Below are 19,182 nucleotides of genomic sequence, written 5' to 3'. Positions count from 1 at the left end.
GGGTTTCCTTCACTTCAGTTGAATACACAGTCTGCTAAGTAGAAAGAAAAAGATGTACAGTATGAATGAGAGTTCATATCCCCCTCGTAGTTGTACTGCTTGGGAAACACTGAAGTCTGCCTCTGCTGAGGTCAGTTGTTTACCTTCCATAAATACGGAGTAGAAGTTAGAGTTTCACAAGGCATTCTTAATTAAAAATTAGGTTGATGCTGATGTGTGCTTTGTAGAATCCATAATGATCAATTCCCAAATAAAGAAACTGCAGCAGGATTTCAAGCACATCTCTATTTACATAGTTCAGCACATGAGATTGCTGGATTATGATTAATTTTAATAGCTACATTAAAAAGTACATCTAACATCATTCTTAATTAGAATAATCTCTAAAGCCAGTTAAATGTTTCAGAAGACAAACAGTTTAATTAGCTAACCTACAGAGGCTCCCCTCCCCCAAATGTGCAGTAGTCTTAGACTTGGTGTTAGCCTTTCAAGCAGTCTTAAACAATCGGATGAAAAGGGATTTTAGGAAGATTAGAGGACGGGATGCTTTAGACGTTGTCCGTTAATCATGAGATATGCACCATCTACAAAGTTTCACAAAGAAATGAGAATTTAAATAAAATTTACTTTGGTTATCTAGTTAGCATGAATTACAAGTTATAACATCCAGTGATAAGACTATTTAATAAATGTATTCTTTTAATTGTTGATATGAGCAAAAGTACATGCTGGGGTGTAGTAGCAAGTGATATACCAGATTAACATTCTGAAAGGGACAATGCTTTTTTTCCCAGAAACCAGGCCTTTGTTGAACTATCCCAGGGTGCCACTAGAATTTTTTTTTTAAGGGATTCAACTAAAGCTTCAAATAGAATTGTTAGAGTTGGATCTTCAATTTCTCTCCTACCCATCTTCAAAGTGGTTTCTTGTTGCTTTTTTTGTTTTGTTTTAATTTAAGAAAGATTACTTTTGGGGCTCAATGTTGGGGTTTTTTTTAATTTGCTCAGGTACAACTTTTTTTTTTTTCCCAGACATAAGGAAAGCTAAACAATTTATACCTTCCTCCCCTCTGCTTCTGTGATTTCTGCTCGATTTCGTCTTAATTTAAAATTAGAGGATTTTTTTGATCTAAAGTCTACTGAGGAGCAATAGCTACTTGCAAGTCTTTTTTTCTGAATGTGCTACACAAAATCTAATTTTTAATTTTTCCTGGAAGATCTGTCATTGTCCTTTTAATTCTTGAAGCCAAAAAGTTTATATTTCTCACCTAAAATTAGTTGCAGCAGCGCCAGCAGCATCAAAACACTTCTTTTCTAGACTCAGGTGGCTTTATTTTAAATAAATTCCCTGGCTTTCATTCCCTTTATACCAACCCTGAGGGGAACTGTTTACCTGTGCAGAGAAGCAAAGGCCAGCTCTTAAACAGGAGACATTGACCTCCTTCCTCTCAGGTCCCCTGAATTTGGGACAAACAGATCCATAGCAAATCACCTCTTTTAACATGGGGCATGCAGGCTCCACTGCAGTGTCACACCTACCCTGGGATGCTGGAAAGGTGTGTGTGTGTGTGTGTGTATGTGTGTGTGTGTTGGGCACCCCTTTCCATTGCACAGTGAGAGGTAGGAACTCAAGACAAGAACAAAAAGAGGGGGAAACAGAGGAGAAAAGAAACAATTCTGGATATCCACAAGTTGGCTGATGTGACCCTGTGCCACCTACCAGTGTGCTGGCTGTGACCCAGCAACGTGACACTCCAACAAGCTGAAAGAGATGGCTGTCTCTGCTTTCTTTTGGCCTCCCAAGACAGCTGCCTGGTAGGGACCAAATGGCAGGGAAGAAGAATATCTGCCTCACACCTGCTTTCTCCAAACTGTCTGCCACAATGCCACCGTGCCCACCAGGCTCCCCTGGGAGGCAGTCCCCATCCCTGGCCCCCTCTCCATGGAATACCAGGACAGGATAGTTCAGATAGTTTTCTCTTCTTCAAAACATCATTAGGATTGAAAGAAAAATGAATCTCTTGCTTGCACATTTTATATAAATACATGGTAAGTTATCAATTGATGTTCAAATAGCTTAATTGAGTTTGAGGGGGGAAAGGTCATTTAATTGGTCTATTGAAATGTTAACAGAAACAGATATGGCAAGGGATAGACTTTAATGGCTGCAGTGTGGCACTGATGTCTGCATTCACTTGCAAAATTGTTAATTAGGGCACTTTGGTAGTTCATTTGGTTTTGTATTGATGTGCTGAGTCCAAGGAGAGAAATTGGGTTTGTATATGGTATTTACATGGGGCAGCAGAGGTTCACCGTACAGTCAGGAATATGGAAAGTGCAGTGTAAATCAGAACTGAGTTGTGATTTGTGACAGTGTCTTCATTAATATCCTGCTGGTTGTGGCTAGGGTATTTTTGCATGTGATTAGGTTTGATACGTTTGGTTTCCTTTTTTTTTTTATCATTGTAGTTGTGCATTTGAATAATGCTATAATAATGATTTTTTGTAAGTTATGTATACAAAGCCTTTTATGCTAGATAAGAACAAAATGCACAGCAAAACAAGGAATTAAATATCTGTGTTCATAAGGCCTGGAAGGAAGTGTTATCTCTTTAAATGCATACCAAAAGAATATATTCAGTTGCAATTCCTGACCCAGAGTCATCAGAGCCAGTGAAATTACAAAACCACTCCTTAGCTGTGCATTAGGTCCATCGAGCCTCCCTTACAGAACATAAACCTTTAAGGTATTGGCATTTTGTCTGTGGGAATGGTGAAATTGCATGGAGTGTCCACTAGCATTTTTTGAGGGCAGTAATTGCAGGGATTAATCTGGCTGCTGTTTTCTAATAGACTTGCTGGATGCAAAGCTTTATATTTTCCTTGGCTGGAAGAAGGTTGTATTGAGTACAGTTTATAATAATAACTATACCCTAGGTACTCTGTATAAACAGAGGCAGAAAAGGAAAAAAAAAAAAAAAAAAAAGAAATGCAAGTGGCTGTGAATCATCAATTTTACACCAGGGATCCTGTTGTCCTACCAGAGCAAGCTGGGAGAGAAGAGGACATTTTTCAGCAAGTAATATGCTGATTGTAGCAGCTCCTAATTGAAAAGGACTTTTTGTTCATTTTACATACATTGTACTTTCACATTTGGGTGCCATTTCTGCCACTTGCTTCAGCCTTTGGGGATTTGCTCTGTAGTTTTCGATGGGGCATTTATTTAAACTCCAGGCATTCCTGTAGCTGGAGTGGACATCGGCTTCATTCACTCGTATGTATTTGGGAAAGTACTTACATGAAGATCACAAATATGCACAGCACAGCTATCTAGTTCTGCAAGTTTAATCCCAGCCCCAGAAAGTTTCATTGTGGCCCTATGCAAATGTATTTACATAGGAATGGGTCTTGGGTCCTTTAAAGAAGGCAACGAAGTTGGAAGACTGAGGCCAACAAATAAATGAAAGTTTCTCTAAATCCATTGGATAATAGAGGCAGTGTTAAGGCTAACCACAGTGTTGAACTAAACAGAGGGATTACTCCTGGGTTTTGCATCAGTTGTTTTCTGCCGGGTGGCCTCACTTGTCAAAAAAAAAAAAAAAAAAAGGAAAAAAAAAGTTGAACGGGCAAACATTCACATGGCACATTGAGAAAAGAAGTATGCTTAATTCCATCAAAGCTCAGAAATCAGTCATTAATTTATTCTAACCTCCAATTGTTGGTCATTTGTGAAACATCTGGCCTTTAAGTCATAGGAACCTAAACATAAATACAATGTGAGTTCTCCTGAGGGTGGAAGCTGGGTGTAGTGGGGGTGCCGTACCAGTTTATGTACATGAGCATGAGTGCACATATGTGTGTGTTGTTGCAGAGCCTGCAACTGCCACTTCATTTTGGAGACTTCGAAACATATTAAAATGATTCCTGCAGTTAATTTACTCTCAAAATTAGATTATTGTTCATTTGCATCTTGGAAAAGTTCTGCCATTCAAGAGAGTCTCTTCATGGTGGGTTAACAGTTAGATATTTAGCAATCTTGCAGCTTGCTAGTCAGAAATAGTTTCTAATGAAGTTGAAATTTGAGATAGAAAAATATATAAAAGCTTTCAGGAAAGACATACCCTATTTTCCATATGGCTAAGTAATTGTTATGATATTTGTTTTAAAGCTGGACTTAGACACTCCTGACTGCCCTCTAATTTGATATGGCTGGTCCCGGCGATTCTTCTGGAGGAAACTTTCCTAGTAGAATGCAGTGAAGGAGATAAATAATTTTGCAGCTATAAGCACATGGCAAAGTATAGAAAATAATTTGGTTGCCCTTACTGTCGTGCAGATAACAGTCTCCAGGTTATTTGCCTCTGCTGGGAGTTGGAACCCAAGTGAAAAGGAACTGCGTGTTTAAATGGAGATTTGAAATAAAGGTAGCATCTTGGAGCTGACAATATTCTGCTTTTTGTTAAGAGTAAAACTGCTATTTAATTCTCAGGGTTGGGGTGTTGTTTTTATTTGGGGAGGGATTATAGTTCCTCACGTAGCTCAAATGTAGCAATATCTCCTGTGATGAAATTTCTTGTATTTCGCATGATTGAAATAAGAGGCATAGAGTGAAATTAGATTATAAATATGATGGAAAAATTTAGATCTGTCAATTCACATGGGAATCTCAGAGCTTTCTGTTTTCAGGCAGTTACCTTCTTGTAGTTCTTTTTTGTTTGTTGTTTTAAGACCACTTTGGCCTGACCATTTGCTTTTCTTGCTCAGCAGAGGCTGCCTGCAGCTCTCAGGCTGTTTTGACAGAAGAGATAATGATGCTGTCCAAATGCATCACAAAAAAAAAAAAAAGAGTTTTGAAGGTTTTCTATAAAACAGCTCTTTCCCTCAGTATTTATCCTTTCCTCCTTGCTAAGTAAAGATATGTTGAGTCTGCACTCCATTGTGAAATATACTGTACTCCAAACCTAGATGCATTGTATCTCCTTCCAAGCTGGGTTTTATTCCTTTCCTTCTGAAAGGATATCTGTGATTTGACAGCCTGGCACACATTAGTTACAAGAAAAATAATGCAATGGATAAATTAGGGGTGACTTGATATATTTTTAGCCTTGTCCCTACCCACAGCATGGCTGGAATTTGGTGATGTGGATGGAAAACATGTGGGAACCCATGGGCACTCTCATGTGGCACAGTGCATGTGCAAGTGCACGTGTACATCCGACCCACCGACACAATGCGTAAAAAGTCACGTTTCAACTTTGTTAAAGCACTCATTTCCAAGGCACTGATGTCCAAAGTATTGGTAGGATAGTGGAGATGAGAGGAGGAAAAAAAAATCTCTTTAAACAGCTTGTGAAATGTAATGTTTGAAACGGTTCTTTGAGAACGTGCAGATTATGGCTTGTGTAGTGACTCTTCCCAGCTCTCTGGGAAATGAGCTGTTGACATTCTTTTGGGTCATCATCCGAGATAGGAGGGCAACCACAAGGATTTAGCAGATAAATTCATCCAAAAAGACCTTTATCCATTTCATTGCAACTTGGAAACATTCATGTCGAATAGCAGCGTTAATGTAGCCCTTTTAGCCCTTCAAAGTGAGCCTTATGTTTAAAAAAAAAAAAATACAACCAGAGTAATAACTTCTATAGGTCTTCTAAGAGGTATTTCATTATTTACATAATTCTGGAGCATAAACCCATCTTTCCTTCAAGAGGCTCTGAAATAGAATTGAGGCTCTTACACAGAGACTCTTTTGAATTCTAATCAACTGGATCTGTCTCAAATTCATTTCTAGTTTATTGTAAACAGTGGAATTTAAATTAATTTCTTCTTATCTTATCTTTTGAAGAAAACTCGGAGCATGTTTAAAAGGTTTTATTTTTAAATACAGCTCCGACTTTATTTGGCAGTTTTGGGGGGCTTTGGGGGCTTTGTAACTTCACAAACCAGGTGTCAGGCAGGATGGGCTTTGACAGCCAGATGACAATTATGCATTAGCATAGGTGATTATGAAATAAATAGGGGAAAAAAATCACCTTTTTATTTTTTTTTTACTTGAACTCAAATGATACTACATAGGCTGAATGTGAGGCAAGGTTCCCACAATGCACTGTGAAAACCTAGGCTAACAACCACCCCGCTGCGTTGAAAACCCCAAAAAAAGACAAAAGCACAATGAAATAGAAAGCTTACCACCGGTAGCTTTCAAAACGACAAACTAGGCAAACTATACATCTCCACCACTCCAATTTTGTCAGAATGCTAATGAGCTTGCTCTGATCTTTACTCGGCTTCCCGTGTTTTCTACATCTTCAAGGACCACATGGCGCTAGCAAAATAAAGACAACTAAATGAGAATTTCGAATGCTTTTTGTGTTGGGACCTGGTGCCTTTCAGTTGACGCACTCGTTGAATATTCTCAACTTAAAAGCGTACAACAGGGGGCTGGGTATGAACTTTTTAGCAGGGGGAAATTTGTACAAAAGTAAATGAGTGTGATGAGGAAAATATGAGAAAAATTTCTGATTAATTTCCGCTCTATAATATCAATGACACCTTCAGCCCCTCTCATACTCCTCTAACAAGAGATGCTGATAAAAGATGAATGATTCTGTGTTGTTCACAGTGAATGTTTAGTGGTTTTTTAATAGCAGCATTCTACATAAAAGACACCAGGAAGTACTCCGCATTAGCAGTTGAGATCACTAGTTAATAGGATGATGTCTTTTAGCTTTTGTCACAAGATTATTAGAAAGGATGGGTTTCTGTTCTCATCCCAACATACTTTAGAGTGCTTGTTGAGCACAAGTGCTAAAATACAGGTTTCTCAGTATTGTTTTGCATGCAAAGTAAAAGCCCTTTAAATGCAGCACCTTTTACTTTTTTTTTTTTAGCAGGTGATTTTTGTCATTGATCTCTTATTTGCCCCCTTTAGCTGTATTAATCACTTGGAGTGGCGTGCTTCTCAATGGGGGCTTGATGATGTATGTGTGTATAGATTCACTATCAAAAAATAAATCCCTTATATGCTCTGCCCCTTCACAACCCTGATTATCGAGCTGTATTTACCAGCCCGTATTATACCATCTTGAATGCTCCTTACTGGAGTCACCCAGTCTGCAAGAGAAATCTGTGCTAGAGTAGGGAGGGGTGAGCTAGGAGGAGGCATCCTATTCCCTAAGCCAAATTTCATCTTTCAAAAACAATTGAATTCACAATTCTCTTTGGAATTCCCAAAAGTAAATGCAGATTTGTATTCACCAGTGTCAGGGCTTGAAGAGGAAAATGATGAATGTTCAGTTTTGCCTGAGAGATGAATTTAAAAATTGTTTTTGTTACCTCTTCAAGCTTGCAAGGAGACAGTATGAAAAATATCTGTGCATGTACATAAGGAGAAAAAATAAAGGAAGTCGTGGTCTTCTCATATATTGCATATCTTGCCTAAATGAGGTAGAATGAGTCAGTAATACCATCAGTTTTATAGCAGTTTGTCAGCCTTGGTTTCCTCTGCTACTGTTGTGCTTGGGTCAGCGTGATTAATCTCAGGTGAACCAAGAACTTGCCAAACCACGAGAAGGTGATGAGTTGACCAACCATGTTGTGAAAGACAAAGGTGCACGTCCCAAAGCAGAGCAAGAGGAAGGACAGTATAACAGCAGCCTCCCTGGCAAGTTAGAAAATGTAAAAGTATCACTGAAAGCAACATTTTTGGTGCTTATCTTTCTGCGTTTAGCATAAGAAGGGAGTGAAAGCATTTCAAAGAAATTCTAGATATATGAATGCTACAGATGTGATACTGGTTTGGGTCCCTGCTGGTGCTGGTTTGTGAACCTTCTCTATCAGAAATGTCTAACAGCTAGGAAGCTGGAAGGATATTACTGATAGCAGTTTGTATTGGGTGAAAGGAAAGGTTTTTGACATGAGCAAAAGATTTTTACTCTCACATGATAACAGTTCACAAAATTATGCCTGGGTAGTTACTGCTCGTTTTGAAAGCAAAGTGATATTCTAAAGCATTTGTTGAGATGTGTCTCTCTCCATTGTGTAGAAATGTTAACTTGCTGCCAGGGTTGTGGTAATGGGAGCTTTGACAGCTACCAAAAGCCCGGGTGAAAGAAGTGCAATGACACTATGATCGAGGTCCCGTTCACAATATGGTAACTGTGCCTCTCTGTTGCATCCAAGTGTGACTTGGGTGACCTGGGGCCTGCAGAGCTCCGTAGAGATAGATGCCTGCTAAGACACGCAGTGCAAAGTCATTCATGAGCGTTTGTTAATGCAAATAAACCGGCACACCGGTGAGCTGATTTTCTCACAGGAGTCTTCAGGGCCAGCTCACAGCACATACACAAATGTCTGCTCAAGGGTGCATTTTGTAGTTGCCAGAATCATGCATTTTATGAGCGATTGAGAATATCCTGAGTTCTTGAGATTTGTCAGCCTCTCTCCAGTTTCCCTTCTGTCATGTTGCCTCCACAGTCTCTTACTGGCCAACTCTTTCCAGTATCCACTGGTTTATTTCCATTAACAGTTCCTGCAAAACAGATTTACCTTTGGGAAAGGAAGACCGTCTGGCCATACTTTTCCAATTACCCAGTGTTTCTACAGCTGAGAAGCTTCCACAAAACAAACCTGAGTTTGTCTCTAATTCACCGCATCTCTTCAGTCTTAGGTCTGTGCTTTGGTGAGCAAAAGTTCACAGGAGGTGACCTCTCCAAGACCAAACGTGGGCAGCGTGCATGTTCAACCTTCCCAGGCCAAGTTCATGAAATCATTAAAGCAGCTCAGCAGCAGCAGTGACCATATTTGTTTTTTATCTCCAAATAACACAGAATCCCATTGGCTGGAGGGACCGAGCGATAAGTCAACCTCTTCTCCATGCACTTCCCTGGCTTTTGTAGCCTCATCAATGCCTTCAAAGAACCTGTCAACAGGTTGAAGCCAGCTTGAAGAAGAGAGTCCAAGTAGAGCACTGCCTGCATAGCAGGAGACTACTCTGGGAGAGCCCTAGGCACTATGAATAGGCTTGCAAGCCTTCCAAAAGTCTTACAAGACCCAACAGACACTTGTTTCTTTTAACTGATTTCCATCTTTCTTTGTGGTGTTGCACTATAAATGCTCTTTCATGTGGTAGGCATAGTGTTTGGCTTTCTGCCTGGAGTTAGCTTTCTCTACAATCAGTGTCTGCTGCAAAGGCCCTTTGGTCACCCCGAGGCTCCTGGCCCACAGTGCCACTGCAGTCTGCAGAGACCACTGTTGTTTCTTCTTGGGTTTCTCCCATTTGCCACCAAAAACACCTTTTCTGTCAGAACTGGAAGCCGTGGGGCCTTGGAACACCTCAGCCGAGCTGAACGCACCCGTTTAGCCCTGGGAAGGTTTGGATTCCAGAAGTACAAATGTGCCAACTCCCAGTGAGAGTACACATTTTCATTAATGTGTATTTCATTACACGGACACAAGGTCACATTCATTGCCATCACCATCTCACTTCAGGCAGTTGCTTGGATTAAATTCAGCCCTGTCCATCAAAGAAGTACCTTTATAATGTCCACTACCCTTTTCCAGCTCCAGGAGAATATGTTCAGAAGGAAGTAAGGCAACATTTGGTAAAAATGGAACAATATGCTGCCTAGTAGAGCAAACTTCAATGACTTTTAGGAAAATGGTCTCCCACTTCAGTATCTTACCCATCTTACGCAGCTATCATTTGCCACATGAACAGGTAGTAAGCTGTTCTAAGGAGTAGTTACTAGCTGTAGAGAAATTAATATCATATCATGGACAAAGCATCCAACTCTACTTGTAAACCTGCAAGTGAATTAATTCATCTGCCATACCTCATCATCCCTCTCTTGCTGGATTTCCAAGCATAATCTACCTTTTTTTCCATAGTTTCAAAAGTTTGGGCGTATCAGTTACTAGTGCATGTTTTCCTGTGCTGAAGTTTCTTCTGAAATTGTGCTGTGTGAGAAAATTTGGGTACACAAAGTACCCAGAGGGTGATAAAGCACAAGCTTTTGATTTTACTCAGTGCTAGGATGCCCTGCAGGCACTTCTCCTTGAGGCATCACTTCCTTACAGGAATGTCCAGGTGTGTCAGTTGAATCTGACCTCTTGTTGCCTGAATTTTGGGGCACAGAGTTTCTTGGTCTGGATTGATGGTCCCATTCATAATCTTCATCCAGTCCAGGCATTCTGTTTCGGTTGGTTTTCTGTTATTTTCTGCCGGCTGCTGTGTTGACTCATCATGTAGAGAAAATCAGTGGTCTTTCAAGTTTTACCTTCCACAGTTTGTCCTTTTGTGGAAGTTTCAGTCCTGTGATAATTTTAGGCTGCCCAGATTGTAGGCCACAAATGTTTGTCTTCCTGTGAGTCAGTCCCACTGCAGGTAAATAAATCCCCACACTTGCCGAGATGTGGTCAGAACCCTGACCTTCTGTTTACACAGCTCTCAAAATTTTAAACAGCCTCTCTGATTTTTTCATGTTTCAGAAACCAAAGAAATTATAAGTTTCCTGCTTGATATTAAACTAATTTGGTGTGTGCTTGTGATAAAGGCATTTCCTTGGTGGCAGCTCCATTTCATTAGGGTTACAGCACTTTTGGGGGCTGAAATAGAGTCAGACAATGTGCTGCAATGTAACTCTGCCTGGCAGATTCTTGGCAGTCGATTCCCACCTTTATGAGACTCCATTGTGTGGTCATCAATGTCTCCTTCTCAACTGCTCTCAGACAGCAAGTTAGTGGCCATGAATTTGCCTTTCTAATGTTCTTAGGCATTTTCCCATCCAGCTAGAACTCAAAGACTTGTGCTAGGGTTTCATGTGCTAGCTACCGGTTCTGCAGTGTCATCTAAACAACAGTTCCACCTGCTTATCTCTTGCTAGCTCTTCTTCTTCATTTTCAGTGGTTTTTAATAACTGAGGAGGTCCTGCTGCTCTGAAAAGAGGAAGTATTCTGGGAGAAGGCTGGGCGTGGTAATCTTAAAATGGGAGGCCTGAAGCTCAAGGTGGAGCAGCCCGTGCATTCGTGCTGTGAGGTGTCTGTTGTGGGTTCTGTTTTGACACTGATCACTTGGAAAAAATATTTTATCCAGAATTCTGAGGTTTTCCACCAAAGGTAGCCCTCTGAAAGCAGAGGGGGGTGATTTTTTGAAAAAATACGTCTCTTTTGGGATACCTGAGTTTCACTCAGTGAAAAATCGTGGACCACTGGTCATTTAAAAATTTTTGCTCTAGCTCTTAGTTGTGACAGAGGCATTTTGCAGTAGGTCTCATGTAACTCTCCTTTACAAAAAAAAAAAAAAATATATATATATATATATGTTGTAAATACAGGCTTTTCTGCTTAAGTATTTGTTCAATTCAATAACTCACATTAAAAACAAGAGCTCATCTGTGCATAAGCTGTTCACAGTGAGCAAGATGAGAGGACTGTTAAAATCAGTGGGAAGTCTGCTGCTGACTTGGAAGCATCTGAGACCTTCCACCAGCCTTTGTTAGCGATGTGAGGTTGGTCAGCTAAAACACCCGGCACTGTTTCTCATCCCTTTCTGTATTTCCTTTCAGTAAAAGGGAAAAATGTAAAACTGTAGTGGCCAAAGCAGACCAGCCTCACTGTCTGGTCCAGAACACTCCACTGTAGTGGGACAGGTATGGGTTGAACCCAGGCAGGGGCAAGAATCTGTGCAGGGGCCAGTCACAGGCTAACCTGGCCCCAGGGAGCATTTAATTTAATCTCTAAAAATTAAAGGTTAGCTTGTGTCCTAAAGCAGGAGGATCCAGTTCCTACCTCCCGTGGTTTTTTGTTTGTTTATTTGAATATTTATTGCTACAGCTTTGCCTTTCCATATTCAACATTCGACCTGGTTTTAATTCTTGCTGAGCTCTTAGTTTCAACATTGCCTTGTGGCGACGAGTTCTGCCGGTAAATGATGAGGCTTTGAGGAAAGATCATTCTTTTTATCGGTTTTAAACACACCACCTTCAATTTCAGTGAATTTCCCCAGGTTCTTACGAGACAAGATGAGACACATCCTAGAACTATTCTTTATTTGCCATTCATGTTCTCCTTCAGGTAAACAAGCCAATCTGTCCACTTGCTCCTAATAGAGAAACTTGTAAAAACTCGTCTCTATGATTGGGCGAATGCAACTTTTTTTTTTTTTTTTTTGTCTTAAGCAGACAAATAAAGACAGTGGGGTATGTTTTCAAAAGACCTTCCTGTTAAATTTGTGGAATTCACTGGCATTTAAACAGCTCTCAGTAGTCACCAAGCTTCTGTCAACTACAAAATAGCCCAGAAAGAGGAGCAAAGCGAAGTCGGCCAGTTTTTGTTGTTATTTGCCCTGCTCCAGTTCCCATGCACTGGCATTCTCCTGCTGGCCTCTTCACCCAAGTGTGTTGAGTGAAGAAAGCTTCTTCTATTCTATTTTAAAACTGTGTGTAAACATCAGCAAATGGATGAAGAATGGCCTCTGTCTTAAGTAGGTTGTTTTTCATGTAGTTCTGTTGAGGTAAATGGGGAGACATGGGAAGGTCTCTGTGTTTAACCATGACACCATGGCACACACACTGCACACAGTGCAAATAAAATTTAAAAACAATTACTGCCTAAGATGGCATACAGAGTGGTTTCTGTAAACCTGTTATTTCTTGCCAGACTGAATGGGCTGGTTTGGGATGCTGATGTAAACCCTTTATTATTTATCCTCTACAGATTGTAATTCATTTTTGCACAACAGCTAAATACATTTGCATTTAAGGATTTTTAAAGAAAAATTAATCTATTGTCTTATCTTGACAGATTTATGATGCTGTAAAGTGTAGAGGAGTTACTGTATTCATCCATTTACACTGTAAACTAATCTTGTCCCTGCATGTTGTTGCTTTCTCTTCCTTTTAAGTGGTATTCTCAGTGTTTTGTAGCACTTTCTTCTGTGTTTTCTTAGCAATGTACAGGTTTACTATGCTAATCCATGTTGGTTTTTTCTAATGCCTAGCTGCCCAAACGGCTTAAAAATAATGGGTCTAATGGTACATAGGTACACTGGTAGCTGGCTGAGTTTGAAAGTACTTCCAGCAGGAAAGGGAAAAAAAAATTGTTCTTTCAAATTGATTCAGAAGAGACATTTGTCAAGATGTTTCTTATTTAAATAATTTAAGATATAATTACCTTACAGTGTAAACAAAAATCCATTTGTAGATCCAGAAGAATATGAAGGAAGATGTGCTTGTATAAGACTGCCAGGAAGCTGTGCAACATTAAAATAAGATAGTTGCTTATATTGTCCTCAGAAAATGGTAATCTGTTACTAGGCTTCTTGAGTATTTTAGAAGAAAATTGACTCAAGTCGATTTCAAATAACAATCAGAAATAAGTGAGATGAGCCACAGGAGAAAGGAAAGGGATTTCGGGTTCTGGTTTGTTTTTTTATGTTTGTTTTGTTTTTTTCTTGGCTATCATTAAAATTCTCGCTATCACTAAAATATGGACAAAATTACCAAACTTTATGCTGCAGCCTCTATTGAATCCTGAGCAGGAGCTATTACAGTTTGGAATCGCGACTCAGAAGCCAGTAGGAGTTTCTCATATCTGAGGGCAGAATTTAATGTCTTGTGCTATTTGAGGCTTGGTGTTGGGCTCATTCCTAATCATTGAGGAGGGTTCTGGTAGATGTCAAGTGAAGAGAAGAATAGAGCACGCATCCTTCACCACTCAAGCCAGACAATGAAATTAGAAAATGGCACTGGGAGTTGATGTGAGAGAATTCCCTTGGATTCCTAGAGGAAGAATAAACAAGAATGAATTAATTAAAAAAAAAAAAAGTAAAAGAAAAGAGTTGGGGGGGGGGGGGGGGGAAGAAAGGAAGAGGAGAAAAAGAAAATAAATGAGAGAAATCCTGCCAGAAGCCTTCTCAGGTTAAAGTCCAGCATTAAAAACTGTATTGACTTTTCACATAAAGGCGAGTGTACTCACTGTTTCATCTGAGTTTCTGGTGCTGCATTTTTCAAATCTCTTACCGAGCAGTTTGCGTGCGTATGATGTTTGCGGCGCTACCCGCTCTTATTTGAAGACTGTTTTCAGAAGTCATTATTGAACTATAGGATAAAAAGGTATAAGCATAATTACGTATTAAAGAGAATAAATATGTTCTGCTAGATAGTTAACCAGATGAGGTTAAACAAGATAAGATGAATTCTGGTCTTTTTAGAAAACTGGCAGTCTTCATTTTAAGCTACAATGTAAAGTGCTTTATCCTGAGATTAGGTATTGTGGCAGAAGCTAAAACTGCCTTTTTCCCCTAACCGTGCCAGAATACAACCTCCTTTTCTTTCTGCACTAACAAGACTGCTTTACCACCACAGCCCACTCTAAGTAATTAAATCAATCCTTTGTACTTACCGTATTCTCCTCTAGTGACGGTACTAGATCTGATTATATGCTTCATGCATATTCAAAGTACAGCACTGACAGCTCTTTAATGAGCTCTTACTTAATCAGTACGAACAATGTTCATCTTGTTCTTTTTTTCCTCATACATTAGAGCTAGGAACAGTTGGGGAAAAAATGAAACATCCAGCATTCATTTGAAAAATATATTGTACTTTGAAAAGTGTCTAAGCTGGAGAAGTTGCATTCTGCCCTTTAAAAGTCTGATGGACAAATTGGATTACTAGTATTGGATTAAATAACAAATGGTTAGAGGAGAAATGAGAAAAGCTCGCTGTGATCACAGGCTTTAATATTTTTTGTTACTTATAAAGCTGAAGGGGTCTTTAACCAGTTATTAAAGTCAGGATTAATTTGTAATGGTCCAACTTACTAGCTTTAAAAGGGTTTTGTTGTTGTTGTTTATCAAAAAACAATAGTGTAATGCATGTATTATGGAAAAAATTTAAGTTTAAGATCTGTGGGCTATTTATAGATTTTCAGCATCTTGTACTGGCTTAGATAAGGGTTTGCGTGTGTGGGATCGATTTGTTCTCGAGCATGAGTTTTTTGCTTCATTTAAATAATCTGTACAGTTTGCTGTTTTGGTTTTGTTTTTTTTTTTCCCTAAGAACAATACAGATACTTTCCCAATTTAAATTTTCAAGCATTTGTAGCAAGTCAATTAAATACTTATTTTACACAAAAGTGGAAAGTGGAAACAGCAACCACCCCAAACCACCCCAGCAGCAGCTTGTGTTTTACAGAGTGAAAATGTGTTGAAGAAAGGCTTTTGCTATTTCTTTTTTATTTAGAAATCGTAAATGTGAGTTTAGCTTGCAGTATTCCTGCAAGGAGAACACTCCGTTTTTCTTTGTTGCGTTTCATGTGCATCCTTTCACCAAGTAAAAAAAAAAAAAAAAAGAAGTAATGCTCTAATGCTAGCGTATTTACCGAAGAGATATTTAAATTTCTTGTATATGGGAGTTCATCTTTATTTTGCTTGCCTGGGAAGAATTTGTTTCAGTTCTGTGCACAAGAATTTAAAAGCTGACGGTCAACAAATAAAATATCAACATCGACTACTATTAATATTGCACACATGTGTCATTTCACTGATCAAAAAGGCTTTTGCCGGGGTGAAATTGGCCTTTTTCCAAATTGCAAGCTTTTTCTCAGCTTTTTCTTTTTTGCTCTTTCTTCTTTTGTTGCTGCCCGGGGATTTGTGCCTATCGCAGCCGATATCACATGACCGGTGTCAGGGCATCACATGGGTCCAAAGCGAATACAAAAACAGATTTAAAATTCTGTAAAAACAATCAAGACTTTGTTAATTCACTTTTAGACCAGCCCATTCTATGGATATTGCATGTGCTTTGGTGTCAGCACGGATATATTAAAACAGGCACCTGTGCAGATCTGACACGACAGCTCCAAGCTTTACCCAGATCTTTTCTCATTATGTGTTGCAAGTAACTGTGTTTAGGAGGAATGCATTAATAGAAAGAAGATTATATCTTAAGTTTATGTTCTTAACCTGAAACTGCCTGGTACAAAAGTCAACGAACTCAGGTCCACCATTGAGCCAAACACTTCGGAGACATTTATCTCTCCCATTTCTTTTTCAAGGCTTGCAAAATTAAATGCAGCAAGGGCTTGTATTTATAATCTTTCAGCCCAGTCCATCCCAAAACTAGCAAATTGATTGAAATGTTACTGTAGCCATGGATGTCTAGTGGTGAGAACTTTGCCACGCTGCTAGTAAAAAATCACATGCATTACAGAATAGACTGGTCATTTTGCAAGGATTAAGAAAAGCAGAAAAATCCCCTTCTTCTTGACCTCTCCCCTAAATAAGTTCCAACTGCTTGGTGCATTTCAACAAAAGGTTGGTAATACTGATTATTATCTGCTTCTAAAAGCAGACCCTGTTAGATGGACCAATACAGCAGCAAGGCCTTTGATCTGTAACTTACCATCAAAGTGTACTGAACTGCTGAATATTGTTGTAAATGCCGTGGTGTGATATTTTATGCACAAAACCTGGAGTGGAGATACTGGGGGAGAGCATTTCTACGTGTCAGATTTCTTCTTTCATTGCTCCATTGTCCCAGGAGCTGGGCCCTGCTGCTTTTGCTTGGAAAAGGGCTATGGGTCCATCCACACTTTGGAATGCTCTGCCCTTCCTGTCTCACTGCTAGCAAATTGTAGCCCTAAAAGCACCCTGCCAGGAAATTTCATTGACCAGGCACTTCCCAGGTGGATAAGTGGATATGGGTGGATGTCTCCCATCGGAAAGGAGAGCGTGCCAAACCTAACTTTTTCTTACTGTGTGGGTCCACCAGTTCCACCCCAAGCTAACCCACTTCCCTGTTCATCCTCTTTTCCCACCCTTGTGTAGATGCCTCATGGCCATGGCAGAGGGAATCAAAGGGTTTGGAGAAGGCTGACCTCCCTGGCAGGCAGGAGGCTCACAGGCTGGTGAGGGTGTGATTCTCCATGTAGGTCTGGGCTTGCACACTATTGTGGCATTGGGGTGTGACCATGCACGTGGCAAGCATCTGAAACACTCCCATCCAGAAACTGAATGCTTTGGTTTAGGAAAAAACAATGTTTTCCTGGTGTCTTTCCAGCTCCAGGTGCTAGAAATGGCTTCTCTGCAACTAGGGATCCTACGGTTTCAGTTAATAAGGTAGCATCCCCAAGTGTGCAGCGCTTTACATCAGAGGTTTCAATCCTCTTTACAAACACCAAAGAATTGACTTTCAGCACCCTTGCAGGGTCAGTACAGGTGATTATTCCCATATTGCACATGAGGTGCTTCAACTCAGACATCTGCCCACACTCTCCCAGTGAAGCACTATCAAAGCTGGGAAACAATTTCACATGACCGAACTTAGGCTCCTTTGCCTCTATTCCAAGTTTATTGCTAGATTCGTTTTAACCCTATGAAATGTGTGAGTTTCATAATTCAGTGAGGACCATAAAGCCTTTGCTCTTCACCTCAGCTTAAGGGATGAGAATGGCAGGTTTCCACAGAAGCACAGCCTCCACAAAGGACTTTCTCCAAGTCCCTGAGCTCAGAGAGGGTGGAATTTGGCTCAGCAACCCTGCTACTTGGAAAGCACAGTCAGGAGCCTTTTCTGGATGCTCATCTGCCTTTTGCTCATGGTGCAAGGGTGGTGACTCAGTCTTAGAAGCCTGGTAGAGCTTAGCACTGCCTGCAGGTAGGCTATGAACAGTCCTGATCCTGTTCCTGCCTGGGATGGATGAGGGCTAGGGAAAAGGGGTGCTAGTCCGTGCATACACACATGGGATCCTTGGGTCCCTGGATCCCAAGATTATTTGTATTTGTGCAGATGCTCCCTTTGGCTGCAGATTGAGAAGAGGAGCAGCTCTTTCCAGCTCATCTGGAAGAGTGCCACAAACACAGAAGCTGAGCAGGTGCTCACACCTTAGCCAAGAGTTCAGGATCAGCATCTCCTCTGCAGCTACTTTGACCCCTGCCACATCATCCTGACTGTGCTGGGTTTGCATGGATGGTGTGGATCTTGCCTACAGGGATTGTTTTTGTGTTTGGTGATGACCAGACATCTTTTAGCAGTAAGGGCTTTTCACTGGAAGCATTGCAATTACATAGTTCGTTTGGGAGAATTTAAGATACACGGTCCTTTAAAAAGGTATTTATTTAGGTCAGGGCATCAGCATGATAAAGAACACTAAAATGTATCCTAGAGGATGGCTGCTTTCAAAGATTTATTTCTAAAGCAGGCAGGACTTGCAGTCGTACGATATTTTGAGCATTTTTCATGCTCAGTGATACTGGCAGCTGATACTCCAAAACCTGAAGTGAAAATATGTACCTCAATTTGTGAAATGCCACATAAGTAATGAAATTCTTTTGATTGCAGGAAGAAACACAGAAGAAGAAGAAGCTATGATGCAGGAGTGGTTCATGCTGGTTAATAAGAAGAATGCCTTAATAAGACGAATGAACCAGCTTTCTCTTCTGTAAGTACAGATGAACATATGTATTTTTTACTAAAGGATGATTTACTCTTCAGATAGATGCAAAACTTTTTTTACTCTCTTCCCATTAGACTTAAAAAAAAAAAAACCCACCTCAAAAGTGAGTAGTGTGGATGTGTTAGACATCGAGTAACTTGTTTTTCTCATATTTCAGACTTGAAAATGAGAAGCATGCAATGACACAAGATTAACCAGAGCTGTGAAAAAAGAAATTAAAGAAATATTAAGCACTGTTATGTTTTCAAAAGCCCGACAGTAGAATAAAATTGCATTTTAGAAATGCATTGGATTGTGCCTCAGATGAGACAGATGAAGTCTATTCAGAAAGAGAGATCCAAATTTGAATCACTACCTGCTTTGTAGAAAATCCTCAGTCCCATCTCTGCTGAAGGGATGTCAGTAAATCAGTCACAGTGCAGTGATACCACTGATACTGCAAAGTAAAGACAAATTAACCTTTTCTCACTGGCAGTCTTGAGGAAGGGAGAAGATGCTGCTCGTTTTTAGAGGCATTCTGCCCCGAGTGCTTTTCTTCCAGCTTCTTTCAGTTTGATATTTCTTTCCATAATGCCACCTAGTGTAGATGCCTGCATACTTCCTTGGGAAGAGCCTCTGCTCATCTATCTCCTGCTGGGTCTGAACTTGACAGAGGATTTTACCTGCAAAATATTAAGCTTTCTAATCCCTCACCTAATTTTTATTGTTGATTAGGGCAGAATGTATAGAG

At 40.1% G+C, this 19,182-nt stretch overlaps 1 protein-coding gene across 1 annotated transcript in view; it reads left to right on the top strand.

Annotated features, from left to right (window-relative positions):
• Window positions 1–19,182, top strand: part of EHBP1 (EH domain binding protein 1) — a 206,204-nt gene that overhangs the window by 179,654 nt on the left and 7,368 nt on the right. The window contains exon 22 of the mRNA XM_062490659.1: window positions 18,338–18,437. Coding sequence (XP_062346643.1) covers window positions 18,338–18,437 — 100 coding nt within the window. The remainder of the gene's footprint in view (window positions 1–18,337; window positions 18,438–19,182) is intronic.

Source organism: Cinclus cinclus, chromosome 3, assembly GCF_963662255.1.
Source record: "Cinclus cinclus chromosome 3, bCinCin1.1, whole genome shotgun sequence".
Lineage (NCBI taxonomy): Eukaryota > Metazoa > Chordata > Aves > Passeriformes > Cinclidae > Cinclus > Cinclus cinclus.
The sequence above is the reverse complement of the archived record's forward strand: the minus strand, read 5'-3'. Positions and strand labels throughout refer to the sequence as shown.